Source organism: Anastrepha obliqua, chromosome 5, assembly GCF_027943255.1.
Source record: "Anastrepha obliqua isolate idAnaObli1 chromosome 5, idAnaObli1_1.0, whole genome shotgun sequence".
Taxonomy (NCBI): domain Eukaryota; kingdom Metazoa; phylum Arthropoda; class Insecta; order Diptera; family Tephritidae; genus Anastrepha; species Anastrepha obliqua.
In genome coordinates this window covers 24,450,072-24,466,068 of record NC_072896.1, presented here as the reverse complement: position 1 = coordinate 24,466,068, position 15,997 = coordinate 24,450,072, and the positions used below count along the sequence as shown (strand labels likewise).

General features: G+C 36.5%; 1 protein-coding gene and 1 pseudogene across 2 annotated transcripts in view; both read left to right on the top strand.

Moving 5' to 3' along the window:
- Nucleotides 1–1,835, top strand: part of LOC129247108 (transcription factor HNF-4 homolog) — a 120,223-nt gene extending 118,388 nt beyond the window's left edge. The window contains exons 6-7 of one of the 2 annotated variants that reach the window (XM_054886040.1): nt 50–286; nt 353–1,835. In XM_054886040.1, coding sequence (XP_054742015.1) covers nt 50–286; nt 353–1,194 — 1,079 coding nt within the window. In that variant the 3' untranslated portion in view covers nt 1,195–1,835. Of the gene's footprint in view, nt 1–49 lie in introns of both variants that reach the window. The other variant, XM_054886039.1, reaches the window with a different exon arrangement.
- Nucleotides 1,836–2,497: 662 nt separating this feature from the next.
- LOC129249589 (U2 spliceosomal RNA) lies at nt 2,498–2,683 on the top strand (annotated as a pseudogene).
- Nucleotides 2,684–15,997: the final 13,314 nt, after the last annotated feature.

The following is a 15,997-nucleotide window of genomic DNA, read 5'->3' as shown; positions in this document are numbered from 1 at the left end:
CTCCAATTGAGTCTAACAAATCGTTGATGTGTGCATTTGTCTTTTCTAGATGCTAAAGGTCTTAACGAGCCCCAACGCATAAAGACGTTGCGCCATCAAATCCTTAACAATCTGGAAGATTATGTGTCGGACCGACAGTATGAGTCGCGTGGTCGTTTTGGCGAAATTCTCTTAATACTGCCCGTGCTGCAGTCCATCACCTGGCAAATGATTGAGCAGATACAGTTTGCGAAAATATTCGGTGTCGCTCACATTGACTCGCTGCTACAGGAAATGCTACTTGGAGGTATGTCTAGATCTCTCTTCCATCCACCGTCCTATTACCTTACTATGCCTTACTCCATCTATGAAGGTGAACTGGCCGATAGCTCTCCACTCTCGCCACCACATCTAGCTAGTTACAGTCCCACACGCTCCTTGGACACGAGTCATGTGACATCAACTCTAGACGCACTTACGTCACCCGCATCCAGCGACCACCTTTCGGCGTGCATGGATAGCAGTCTAGATGCCCAAATGATGTCGCCACTACTAGAAAATATATCCTCACCACCAACACCGTACAACACAATGCGCACCAATCCGACGCATCGCGCACAGCAACAACAACACTCACAAGCAATCAACGCCGCTGGTACACCGCATCATACACGTTCAATGCATTCGCCGCACCTTAACGACACAGAGCCATCATCAAATGCCGATATCGTCAATGGGACCGCCAGCAATGCCAATCCGTATATGGATGAGAATAGCTTGTATAACTCAGGTGTCGCGTTACGACCACTGTCAACTGGTACGCCACACAATTTGCCACATATGCCATCGAATATGCAGCATCCGCATGCATCACCATCGCCTAGTCAATCAATGCAATCTGGTGCAATAATGCAGCACTCGCCGCCGCTGCATCGTAACCATCCCTACCAAAGGCCTGAACAATTGAATGCTGCACTCAATAATAATGGCGCAGGCGCACAGCAGCTACGCAATCCGGCAGATATGACTTTAAACGAATACAATAGCGGCAGCGCAGAAGAAATGTTGCGTCGCGCTCCACTCAAGATACGTGGTCCGGATGCGCTGAGCAGTGGCGCTGGCGGGGGTAGCGGGTATATGATGGGCGGTGGTATGCATGACGCCGAAAATGCTTATCGCATGACACTAAAACAGGAACCGGAAACTGGTTATTGAAAGTGGGTGGACTAAAGAAAACGGAAGCTCTCCGGATGGGTGCAAACAACAAAGTCAGATGCCTACGACAAATAATCGAATGAGAAAGCAGCTCGAGAAGATGATAAATACGCATACAAATGTATAAGTATGTATGTATATTCTGGGCTTTACGATATGTATCGAACCGATGATTATTCGGTACTTTAAGTCGGGTTACTTGAAGTAAGAGTCAACTGCGCCAACTACTCGTTGATCATTTCTTCAGAAGTAAATACATACTTATGTATATTTCTCTGCTCGTTAGTCATACTGTTGGACTTCCATATATGCAACACTATAAGCAAAAAAATATTTTTAAATTTGTAAAATTTTATGGTAAAAAGTTTTTTTCACACAAATATTAATTGTATAGATTTACAATAATATTGTTGCAATTTTTGATGCCTTTAGTTGATAAGTAGATAGGTTTTATGGAAATTTTGTTGTTATAAAAACTTGTTAATTTACATACTTTAATAGGGGTTAAATAGGTGAAATTTGTATAATCACAGTGGAGTATTTGTTGGACTTTTTTCCTATATATAGGTTAAGGTGAAATTTGAAATAAGCATTTACATGAAATATTTTTTACAATATTTGTACTGCAATGGATCAAGTGTATCAATAATAATAATATTATATGTAAAAGAAATAAATTAGTTTTATTGGAAAATGTTTATTTATTTCGAAGGAAGTAAGTGATTAACACAGCAATAATACTCCCCATTCACAAGAAAGGCGATAAAGACAACGTATAAAATCTTCACAAGAATTGTTAAGGGGGGGGTAAGGGATAAAAATCGATTTTTTTTTGCATGTTATTGTAGTAAAACATTTCAAAAATACCGTGTTAAAATTTTAAGTCAATCCGAGCAAAACTTTTTAAGTTATAGAGCGTAAAGCCGAGCCGCCTCAAACATCTGCCGATTACAACTTAAAACTTTAAACGCGGTTTTCTCGAACCTTTTTGAAGTGAAAACTTCTTTAGAATCGTTGGGAGTGATTTGAGGAAAAGTGAAACGAAAAAGCGACCTTCTTGGCTACGAAGCGTTATATTATATGTTGATATAAAAGTAGCGACGAACTAAATAAAAATAACTTTCATTTTTTCTTGTGATTCGAACCAAGGATTTTGGATCGGAAGCTCACATTGCTAGTCGCTCGGCTACCGCGCCATGTTGTCGTCGCCGGCCTAAAAGTTATTTAGTTACGAAGCGTTATATTATATGTTGATATAAATAATTTTTGTGAGCGTGTAATTCTCAAAAGTTTTATTAGGTTTATTATTTAAAATGTATTGACTAGGTAGTGTGGTTATCAGCTTAACATCTTATAGATCCTCCATCGGAGGACAACAAATGTTAAACTAATTTTTGGAAATGGTCGGAGTGTTTTAGGGGCTTGCTCTCCACCTCTGCCACGGGTTGGCCCGGTATTGCAGTACCGCCGGGATTTCAGCCTTGAATAAATACAAGAAGAAATATACTAATACATTTAGCTTTGGTGGGAAGAGACATAAATTTTTATATGAATACAAGTAGACGAAAATGGAAGAAATTTGTAAGTCTGTTTCTTCGGTCCGTTTGGGTATTTTTTTTGACAACATCGAAACCAAAGCATTTGTATCATTTGTTGAAATTGAAAACATTGAGGATGAATAATGATAAAATGAAGAAAATAAAATATGAACTTTATAGCAATATTATAATGAACCTATAATTATCTTGCTCCTAATGCTGCTTTCGTCTTATTCTCTCTCAGTTTGTTTTACGGAAGGTTTCACTTCTATCAAGTCTAACCGTTAGACTGGTATTTTTTTTTTAAGTGCGTAGTCATTGCATTTGAAAACTACTCAACCGATCCTTTTGAAATTTTGCACACATATTTTACATATAAAAAACCTCCCCCCAACGTTTTTTTTCGCCATTTTTTTTCATATTAAGGTGGTTTTACACCTACAAAATGGCGGCATTTTTTCGTCAAAAATCACTTTTTACTTCAAACGACTACCAAATGGCTGAAAATGAAAATAAATCGTCAAAATAAACGTTGGGGGGAAGTTTAACTCATACTTTAACTAAATTATTCGATTTTTTGATTTCAGATGATTCTACGCTGAGATATGCTGTATTTTTGAAAAGACGTCTACGTAAATGTGCTCTCATTCGCTCATTTTGCAATATTTTTACATGAAAATTGTATCAAATATTCTTGAAATGTTACTTTATAATATGCAACAACTTTTAATAAACTGACTTGAACCGTTTCGCTACAATAAATTCATGAAAAAAGTGTTTTTTTTTTTGTTTATCCCGACCCCTTCAGAATTAAAACTGGAGTAAGACAAGGGGATACGCTCCCATCAACAATCTTCAACCGTATGCTATGCTGTGCCGTCGAGTGACGCAAAAAGGACTGGACATATTTTAAACAGAACTAACCAATTATTCGCATACGCAGATGGCATAGCAATTGTCAGCAAAAATATCCACGCCCTAACCAAAACGTTCGCTGATATTCAAATTGCCGCTAGTAAAATTGGTCTTAAAATCAACGAAGATAAAAGAAAATATTATATATGATGATGTCCAGACAAAATAAACCAAAATCAGGCAAACTGAAAATTGGCGATTTTTCTTTTGAAATCGTTGAATCCTTTACCTATTTAGGCTTCAAACTGAAAGGAGACAATTCAATGAGTCTCACCATCGATGAAAGAATTCTAGCAGCGAACAGATCGTATGCGTCGTTAACGAAACTCTTCAAATCAAAACTAATAAACAGACAATGCAAATTGACTCTATATAAAACCATCATTAGACCAGTATTATGCTATGCAGCTGAATCGTGGACGCTAATTGAAGCAGATAAAACCAAACTGCAAGCCTTCGAACGAAAAGTACTCAGAAGAATTTTCGGAGCAATCAAAGATCACGGCGAGTGGCGGATAAAATGGAACGACGAGCTAGATCAACCGATAAAGGGCGAAAATGTTATACGTTTCATCAAAGCGCAGCGGTTAAGATGACTGGGTCACATTACAAGAATGGACGGTACGAGGGCACAGAAGAAAATCGTAGAAGCCAGAGCGCTCAACACTAGAGCAAGAGGAAGGCCGAGAACAAGATGGACCGACGAACTAGAGGACGACATCAAGAAACTTAGTATAACGAACTGGAAAAAAGTCGCAAGCGTTCCAGACGTATGGAGGTCCCACGTGCAGCAGGCTAAAGCTCACAAAGAGCTGTAGAGCCAAAAGATGATGATGATGAAGTGATTAACGTTACACTATTAGCAGGCAGGTAACATTGACTTTGCTAGGAGGTCTGAATTAATGTGTGTATAATGAAATTCTTATACCCGATCTCAGTTAAAGTGAATCAACTATTTACCATGCAAGCAAAAAAATTAACAAAGAAATCGAAAATGAAAATGACAATACGACTTAACCCTTTTAGCACCGAGCGAAAGAGGTACGCGAAAAATACCAGGCCGAATCGACGGTTATACAGAAGCTTGTAATATTCAAAAATGGGAGTAGGAGTGATGTTAAGAAAATTTTTTTTTATTATTGCGAAATAAACGGAGAATAAAACGACGCTAATTGTGTTTCGATATGTATCGAAAATTTAATTTTTCCCAAAACCAAGGCGAATCTATTAAAGGAGGTGTTGGTAAATCACCTGAGTTATTATTATTTTTTTTTTTTTTTGTGTTTCTTTCGCCGTGTGCATGTGGCTGCCAGCTCAGAATGAAGCAACGCGAATTCGTTATTTGTTTTCTAGTTTCTCAATACTTTGCTTTGACAATCAAACGTACAGAACAGTGTTGTTGGTCTAATGCCACCACATTTAATGGATGCGCCTTGCCAAAAACGTGGCAACAAAACTGACAACAAAATTCCTCGCTGCTAATTGTGTTTCTATGAAAACGTCGAAGGCTTTTAAACACTAACTGCGCATTAGATGGATCAAGAAAGGCTGAAAAAGATGTTAGGCTCGACGTGTCGATGCATGGGTGCCACTTGAGTTCTCTGATAACTATCAGAAACGTCGTAAAGACTGCGTTTACAGTGCAGAGAAACTATCTGTGTCGAGGCATATCCGAGGGATATCTCGTGTCTCGTTTCTACCTTATCGCTCTAACATACAAGTATACAGATCCTCAGCTGCAACGGTATATCGTCGATCGGTACTAAAGGGATTAAAAATGAAAAGAGTCTACATGAGCAGCTAAAATTATTATTCTTACAAGTGGATTGGAAAATAAAGGATGGCGCAAAATTAATCATCCAAATTTATTTTTGAATAACTTTTTTCCTAAATAAAAAAAAAAAAATATTTTGAGTAACGTAAAAAAATATTTTGACCCTTACGCGCTCCATTTTATGTCCTGTATACTGGAGCTGTCTAGTTCAGAAGTTTCAATTTTGTGTTTGGCCGAGCCACTTTTCATTTGTGGTGTGCTTCTTGATGTTATTCCACAAATGGAGGGATCCGAACGCCAGATATTTTTTATGAAGAGCTTTTTCATGGCAGAAAAACATTCGGATGTAAAACCTTCTGATAGGTAGGTCGAATAAATTATTTTGAATAAGCAGGTCAATAAATACAGTGATGGACTTAAGTCTCCATACAACAGCATACAGTCTGTGTCAGAAGAAAAAAACCGGTTTTTTCTTGTAGTTCAAGACATATTTCGTTCTGTGTTTTGCTGCGTAATAGTCCCACTCAAGGACTACAACGCCAATGCTAACTCAGATTAGTGTCGTTCGAATTAACTTTCCCGTAAACACAACCAAACAAAAATGAGTGAGAAGTACGCGAGGCGTTTCGAGGCGGTATTTTTACGCACGCATTCGAAAGGCTCAAAATTATCTTACTGAAGAAGTGATTAAAAAAAACAAAAAAGTTTGTTGTGATGTAGAATTAGGGGTATAAAGTGTACAAAAATGTTGGTGACTTTCCCGAGTGCGGCTTGAAGCGAGTGGACTTGGGTTAAACTGAAGCGAGCTTGGTTCACGAGCCATACTTAAATCGTAGACCGCACTGTTAAACACCCGGTTAAAGTGAATGTTTCGGGTTGCTTCTCCGAGCGCGGTTTCGGATCTTTGGAACTCTTCACGCAAAATTTGATCGTCCAAAAAATGGTCGAAATTTGCAACCGAGGTCTTTTGAAGAAGTCGGTGAAAAAGATGTATCCAGGAAAAAACAATGACTGGGTTTTGCAAGAGGATAATGACCCAAAACCCCAAAGACGACTCTGTAACGCCTGGAAACAAGAAAATGGTGCCACAGTAATGGACTGGCCTTCCCAGTCCCCAGACGCCAGTCCCATTGAAAATGTGTGGGGAATTATGAAAACGCATCTTGCCAGAAAGCCAGTCCACGATTAAAAGCAACTCGTGCGTGAAGTTCGCAAAATCTGGTTCTCCTTGTTGACGATCTACGCAGAAAAGCTGATTCAAAGCATGCTGACACAGACTGTATTTTCTTTGTAGTTTTTTAATTAATAATAATAAATTATTTCACTTGCTTTATAACAAAACAACAAAAAACCGGTATGAAAAAAGTGTACATATATAGGGTGGGCCATGTAAAATTTGCCTTTTGAATCGGCTATAAAAAAAAAGACCTAATCAATATTTTTTCAAACCTTTTATTTTATTTTAAAGATTATGAATGAAAAATAATATCGTTGAAATGACTGCCACGACTGGCTTTACAGTAGGACATTCGATCAACACAATTTTTAAGCACATTTTCGGTTGTTTGGGCTTCAATTTCATGAATGGCAACTTTGATTTTGTGTTTTAAAGCATCAATCGTCTCTGGATGGCTCGCATAGCTTTTGTCTTTAACGACTCCCCACAAAAAATAGTCCAACGGGCTTAAATCACAGCTCTGAGGCGGCCAATTGATATCGGAATTTCGGCTGATTATTCGGTTTTCAAAAACGGTATCCAAAAATTTGAGTGTAACTTTGGCAGTGTGACAAGTTGCACCGTCCTGTTGAAACCAAATGTCGTCTATGTCATCGTCTTCAATTTTTGGAAACAAAAACTCGTTGAGCATGTCACGGCAACGCTCGCCATTTACTGTAACCGCGGCTCCTCGCTCATTTTCGAAAAAAAATGGCCCGATGATGCCGCCAGACCAAAAACTGCACCAAACAGTGACTCGTTGTGGATGCATTTGCTTCTCTACAGTAACGTGTGGATTTTCTGAGCCCCAAATCCGACAATTTTGCTTATTGACGTAGCCACCGATGGCAAATCTTTTTTTTTTTTGGAATTTTTTTTTTTTCAAATTTCTCACAGTTTGAGTAGAAGACTCACCACTTTGGAAATAGGTTTTCAATATTTCCCAATTTTGTTGAAGCGCATAGCGTACCATTTCGTAAATGTCAAACCTTTAAGTAAATTATAAACACATTTGACATGTCATTCGTGTTACAATTCTCAAAAAAATAGATGGTTCAAAAAGCAAACGCTATATGGCCCACCCTGTACTTCAATTAGCCTAAATAAAAAAACAAATGAATTTTTTTTAAAACTAGCTTTTTTTAATACCTTTGTTATTATTAGTACGTTCACCTCCGTTATCAATCACTGCTTGAATGCGTCGTGGTATTGATTCAACTACATGGGTAAGTTCTTCCCACGTTACTAGGTCCCACGCCTTTATCAACTCTTTCTTTATCGATTTCCTATCCGAATTTTCGTCGAATTTTTCTCTCTAAAATCTCCCAAACAGGCTATTTAAGTCTGGATTTGCGGCGTTGTATTAAGTTGTCTGGATGCGTAATATAAGAGCCAAATATATTGAATTTCGATTCGTCAGTAAATAAAACTTTAGACCGGAAATCAATTCCATTGCCAATATGTGACTCTGCAAACTCAAGCCGAGAGGGACAGTTTCTTCTGAAATCAAAGGTTTCTAATCTGTGGTTGCTTGCTGAAATGTTCACTATTATTGAGATATATTTTAATAGTTCTTGGATGAACACTTTTTCCGAATATCTCAACGATATGTTGGACCAATTCCGTAGTACTAAGTCTCGGCTTACATCTTTTCTGGACATATTTGTTGGGCGGCCGGTTCGCCTTTTATTTTCATACGATTAATTCCATCGTAGTTTTTAACAATCATTTGTACCGTTGCTGGACTTAAATTTGCTATTCCTTCTTTTCCATGCTTAACCACCAATTTTCTTAAATCAGAAGCTATTTCTTTTTTCGGGCTCGTTATATTATCTACTTGACGAGACCACTGGCAAACCACGCTGTTATACCGTTTTTTGCTTTTTTTTTGTTGTTTTGTTAATTTTCTTGGTACAAAGCAAGTGAAATCATTTAATTTTTGTACATATATTTATGAATAAATATGAATTCTGAAAAAAACTACATCAACAATTTTTTCAACTATTTCCCTTCTGGCAAATAAGAAAATATGCTGCTCTATCTACGAATTTTTTGTTCGCAAGATGCAAAACAACAAATAAGTAGAACAATTTCAGTTCATTTTAGATTTATATCCCGTCAAGCACTGTCACTCCAGCAGCATTCCCCATACGTGCATGGAAAATGTTTGTGTTTTTACAACAATAGCTATTTTAGTTTGCTAGTTTGCGACTTTAAATAACTTCTGTAACTCTGTTTGTGGTTTCCGTCTTTTTACCTGACAAGACCCTTGAGAAGGCTTAAGGGATCAGGGGTAGTCAGAGGCCCGAAAATTTGATGATTTTGTATAATTTTTTTTTTTTTGCTAGACAATTGCTTTATTTTATTATACAAAAATAAAAACATAGCATTAATACATCACGTTTCGACTTGACTTAAGCAAAATTTAAAAAAAAAAAAATAATAATAATTGCAAAAGTTATCGCTGTTTGTGTGGAGCCCGTTTCTCAAGAGGTCCCTTGCGGTGATCATCACAAGTCCTTGGAGATTCATCTAAAATCAGTCGGATATGAGAAATTAGTTTTATTAAAAGATTATTATTATTAGAAGGCCATTGCGCACTGCGACCACAGCTGATCTATTGTGAAAGGCCTATTTTTGTAACCCTAGAGTTTTAGACTTTTTAAAAATTTTAGCACAATTTTGGGTTTGTTTTTCCAAAGATTGCATGGAGATACTACGATACCACCAAGGTGATGAAGTCTCTGTCTGCCCAACGCAGGACATTCACAAAGCACATGTTCTGAGCTTTCTATATCCATTTCGCAAAAGCGGCAGACATTGGTCTCAGACCAATATTATTTAGATGATACCTCAGACTGCAGTGACCTGTAAGATATCTTGTTAAAAGACGCAGATCTACTCTTTTTAGAGCCATTTATTCTTGGGTCATATGTATAATAGTCCTTCAGCCGTCATAGCAGCTTCGAAAATATCGATTTGCTGTTGCCTACGTAGCATTCTACCTTCTCGAGTGTTATCGTTAGCGCGCTTATCTGCCACTTTCATACATGCACCATCCAGCTATTTGCTCTCGAACGCTTCGGAGCGCCCGAGCGCCCTTTGTTAATTGGTGAATAACTCGGAAAGTATTTATCGGATTCAATTCAAATTTTCACACAATATTTTTAAGATATTATACTTTACTAAAATGCAAAAAATCCAATTTTTTTTTAATTCTCACTACTCCTAACCCATTAAGGTCTATTTATACGAATCCTTGATGTGTCAGCTCAGTACCATTGTCTATAAACTAACTAACACATTAGTACGAACCCGGTACCGGCGCTGATCTTTCCTCGTGGCCGGCTGCAGTCCCTGGGGGCCGTGGTTACACTTATCGTGGGACCATCAGTATTAAAATTAAAATGTAAATGAAACCTGACTGAATATAGAAAAATATGCTTTTGAAGAGCTTTAAGGAAGCCTTCTAAGGGAAAGTGTGGCTGTACATTCCAGCATATGTAACATTTTTTTGTTAAATTTTTGGATTACACCCAAATAATCTTGAATTTTCATCATAACAGTATTTGCGAACTGTATGCGCGTCTCCTTCATTTTCTGTAATTTATGAACATTTTTCATACCCGAAGTGGAATTTGTGCATCTACTCGCTGTGTCTGTCCATTTACAGTTAATAATTCATTTTCGCACACCTAGAGAGCGGATGCTTTCTGCCGACTGAGGGAAAAAATCAGAAACATCGGCGGGGCGCTCAACGTGTTAAATGGACCTGTTCAGACAAGTCCGGCATAGTGAAGCTTTCTGGCGTGAGTGCTGCTTCAGTGCCCATCGGCAACGATAGTTTGTGTATTTTACTAACGAACTAGCGAACTAACCTACGCAGAGAACGTGAATTTATATGTTGAATATGTTCATATGAATTTACGTGCTCTGACTTACATTGCTCTATTGGAAGTTTTGTTTGATATGGATGAAAAACACCGGATGTGTGTGAATTGGTATCACTAATCGATACTGATTGACACTAATACTGAACTGACAGCAATTGAAGCGGAGCCGCGAATAACGTTTTAAAAGCTATTTTTTGCAAAACGTGTTTTTTTGCAGATTTCCATTACTATTACTCTATTGCATCTCTAAAGCATCAAATAAGTTAAAATTTCGGACATAAGGCAATTAAAAAGTAATTAGGAGAAGTCAGGTCGTGGAAGAACGTTGTAAGTTACACGGAAAATGATACGATCGCAATTGTCGAAGGTAATTGATAAGTGTAACAGAGATACAAAAAGGAAATGTAATGTTGAAAAGTGCAGTGATAATAACAACAAAAAGCTTAGAAATAGTGGAAATGCATATATAACCGGGATCCCTCAAAAAAATGCCACAGAACAAATAATGTGGAAAAACGTTTTAAGTGTACTTGCTGTAATTTTATTTTATTTATTGTTTTTATTTAGGTTTGTGATTGTCGTTGCTATTTCAATTGCGAAAAATTTAGTGTTAGTCAAATAAATGACTATTTTGTCATATTCTATGAAAAAAATTATAATGAACAAACGGTTTTTTTATCGTCTTTGATCGAATTACGTGAGCCTCGAAGAAGAAGAGGTACGGAAATCGCCTCATGTATTTTGAAACATACTATATTTCATGTACTTAAAAAGGGAGAAATAAGGAAATTAATAACAGGAAGGAAATTAATAACAACAACTGGACAATAATTTCATTATGTAACAGTCTTCTTACGAAGTATTTTTCTGAAATCAATCAACAATTTTTGACTTCTGGATGCAGCTTTCTTCTACGCGATCGATATTTTGCACTTATTGAAAAAAAGAAGAAAACTTCCCAACTTTTTATTCCCGAAGATTTTTCTCTATTAATTGCATCTACGAGACAGTCGAATCCATTTAATGTACATAATTTGATTTTAAAAATTTTGACGCTCTGAAACAAAATTTACATAAGGATCCTAAATGCAAAATTGCCGAAGCAAGATGGCTTCAGATTTCTACTGATGATCCAAACATACTAAGAGTACGAAAAAATCATAATATAGCAGAAACATGCTCTATGCTATAATTGTATTAAAAAAAAAACGCAGAACTTGTAAATTTATGCGATGCCTCTACTTCGAAAGGAATACATTAGTATAAATGATGAGAAAAAAAAGATCTCCTTTCAATGACGTCATACTTGCCTGAGAAGTACGCGGAGTTCTATAAATCGATCTGCAGTAAATAAAGATGGCTGATGGCTGATGAAAGCCGCTACCAAAAAAAATTGAATAACTTTTTTTCTTTTTAAGTTATCTGTTCCATTTTTGTTTTAATTTGCAGATTGATCTTTAAAATTTATTAAAATGGATAACTGGGACTCGCAAACAAGAATTTGGATAGTCTGCCGCTATCGCGCACTGGAGTCCCTAGTTTTGGTACAGAGAGAGTACAGGCGGATGTTTGGCGGCGATCCCCCGAGCAGATGGACCATAATGAGACTGGTGAATAATTTTGCTGAGCAAGGAACAGTCGCAAGAAACCCACCAGTTCGGACGGAGGAAACGATCGCTGCTGTAGCTGCAGCTATACAAAGCAATCCAAGGGCTTCAACAAGAAGCTTATCTGCTCAACTTGGTGTCAGCCGACAGTCTTTGCAAACAATAATGCACAAAGATTTAGACTTATTTCCCTACAAAATTCAAATGGTTAACAAACTGAATGCAGCAGACTTGCCGATTCGCTTGGAATTTTGCCAGAAGATCCTGCAAATGGTGGAAGAAGACCAAAACATGTTAAACTGCCTTTTCATGTCTGATGAGGCCCATTTCGATTTAAACGGCAATGTGAACAAACAAAATTGTCGAATATGGAGTACTTCTAACCCACAGATACTCCACGAGACGGAATTGCATCCTCTTCGCGTGACAGTGTGGTGTGCAGTTTCTTCATTCTTTGTATTGTCGGGCCTTATTTTTTTGAAGAAAATGGTCACACCGTTACGGTTACTGGAGACCGTTATTTGAAAATGCTGAAAGAATTTTTCTATCCAGAACTACGCCGAAAGAGAATTCCTTTCAACTCTGTGTGGTTTCAACAAGATGGGGCAACGTCTCACATAGCCCAGACTGTTATGACAGAGTTGCGACGAAAATTTCCCAATAAACTGATTTCAAGAAACTCCGAATTTCGTTGGCCCCCCAGGTCGCCTGACCTTACTGCACCTGACTTTTTCTTGTGGGGTTTATGTAAACAAGAAGTTTATAAAACAAAGCCAACAAATTTGGGTGAACTAAAACAATCCATTCGGGCAACAATTTCGGCTATTCCTGTCGCAACTCTCAAAGCAGCAATGAACAACTTTTTACTAAGATGCCGCACTTGTGTCAACGAGCATGGGGGGCATTTAGATTCAATTATTTTTAAAACTAGTTAAGCTACATTTAATAAAATTTAATGACCTTCAACTTGAAAAAAAAAAATGAATTCGATACACTAAAAAAAAAGTTATTTGAGTTTCTTAATGTAGCAAAATTCATCAGCCACCCTGTATATAAACCTTTTACTTGAAAGAGCACACTTACACGATGGTTTTTCTTCCTATTTATATAAAAGTGACCGTGAAAACATTCGGAAATTAATATTTAAAAAGAAGTAAACAAAAAAGATAGGCTGGAAAGTTATTGTGTAAAAGGGCTCAAAGCTATATTCACAGTTTTTGGAATAATTCCATTTCTGTTTTGAACACATTTTTGTTTTGATGCCGAAGTAACGTTTTGTATTAAATAAATAAACTGTAAGCACTGTATATAATATTCTTAATTAAAAAATAAAAAAAAAAAAATAAATACTTTTTTTTGCGATAGTAACATTTGAAATGAGTTCCTACAAACCGTATTGCTCAATGTAACAACGTTTTAAGTTTTAAAAGCCATCAGTATAGATGCTGTGCATAGTGTAAAAACGTTTTAACTGCTGTCGCGCTTGGAATATAATATCCAAAAATACAGGAACAAAAAACAAACAAACAAAGTCTCCAAAAACGTTTTTTTTTCTTTCCTGTAAAAAAACGATTTTGGCATTACGGGGGGGGTAGGGTCACAAAATTGAAATTTTTTTTCTTCACTCATCTTATAGTAAATCATTTCAAGAATGTTGTGTCAAAATTTTAAGTGGATCGGAGCAGAACTCTCAAAGTTATAGCCTTTGTAGGCACTCTATCTCGAATGCGAAGCATCGATAGATGCTTGGCAATTCCCAAGAGCTCGGCTGTCGGCGTCATTTTTTCAAACGCGTTTTTCCCGAAACGACTTCTTAAAAGTCGGTGCCAATCACAACTCCGAAACTATTAAACCGATTCTTTTCAAATTTGGCACACGTTTTCTAAATCTGTAAAAAATTCAAAAAAAAGTGTTTTTTTTTTAGCGCTAAACCCTACCACCCCCTTAAGGGGTTATATACCTTGTGTTTTTCAAAAAAATCAAAATAAATTTTATTTCTTTATCGTAAAGTACAATCCCTTAAGAACATTTTCCAAAAATTTCATAGAGATCTGAGCAATAGATCGAAAGTTACAGCGTTTTAAATTGTGCGTCGTCACAACGTAACGTAACTAAACTTGAAACTTTAAACGCGATTATGTCAAAAACGTGTTTTTCCAAAAATGCTTTTGCGGTGGACGCGATTGCAAAAACAGTATTCAACCGATTTTTATAATTTTTTTTTTAAATTGTTCGTAATTGATGTCGCCTCTTAGTGAACGATCAACTTTTTATGTATAAATTTTTATTTTGCAGATATGAATTTTTTAATGCCAATTTTAGGACTGTAGAAGTGGAGTTTTTTAAAAACATGTTCCTATTTTCACAAAAATCAAAATATTTAATATATTGATCGTTCACTAAGAAGATATAACCCTATACTAATGAAATCTTTTCGATTTTTTGATTTCAGTTGACTTGGTGGACTTGAATCGCGTCCACCGCAAGCCTCTTCCAAACAAAGGGTCTTGGGGGAAAACACCATAACTCCGCCATTTTTAAATATTTTTACACAAACAAAGCCTTTTTTTTTCTTTAAACATTGTAATATCCAATAATAAAAACTTTTATACAATAAAATTATTGCTACATATCTTTAAAAAAAACCCAACTTTCGCTAATTTCACCGGACCACAAGGTATATAACCCCTTAACAACGTTATTCGCGGCTCCGCTTCAATTGACCTTAATATTGTTAAAACATTACACATTTTCGAATAGTACTTCACAAAGCGTCAAATATACTTCAAAATAGCTTCTGCTTCTTATATTGCAGAAAACGTATGTTAACTTCTTTTTCAGGTGCACATAAAACAAATTTCTATCAATTGCACAGAGAAACTAATACGAAGTTTGTAAATTCATTTCCGTTCACTTTCTCATCACGGGGCATTAATGCGTCCATACACATTTATAAGTATGTTGTTGCATTCTCGTATATTTTGTATTTGTATATTTACAAATTTCGGCATGGCTCGATGCAAACTATTAACTTATCTTTCACTTTCATAATTTTACTTACCGCTAACTTCATTATGCATATCAACCTTCTATTAACTTATTCGATACATTTTATGGCACAATATTAATTTTATTAGCTGAAATGAAAGGAGCAGCGTTACAATTGAATATTTTCAATCATTTGAAGTTGGCGTATTTACCATTTTTCGTGTGAGCGCGTCGAACCGGATATACATACGTATGTATGTATATGTGGAGATGTATCGCTATAGGGAAAAATTGCACATTCAAAATATGTCGCAATATTTGGAAAAAAACACAGCTATTGTATAGATCACTTTCTGGCCGCGATGTACTCTACACGTTTATTGCGTCAATATTTACATAATTTTTGTGCTGTTTGGCTTAGTTTAAAGTTTAAAAAGTAGAACAGTAAAATTCAAAAAGTTTCTAATGCTAAAATAAATGACTTCAAATAGATTCGGTTGTTTGTTATCGACGAAATCGATGGGTGAAGAAATTTGCTTTCCACGTTCGATATAATAGAAAAACGATGCGTGCTGAGGAAATAAGCATTCATAAAACTTAGGCGTTATATTCCAGAGCTATTTCACTGACTTCATTGTATATATAAGTAATCAACAAAAATTAGTTGAAACTGTGGCAGCACCACCGATATTTTCATTCCACATGTTCCTCGCCGATGCCGGCCGGCAACTAGTTGAATTTGGAGAATTTATTTCCAGAGATGAGCGAGTTTTAGATGTTTAAACTATCGAGAGAATCGCAATCGCAACTAAACTACAATCGAATCCACAACTACTGTGCAATCGTAATGCTTTTCAAATGCATTAATATAT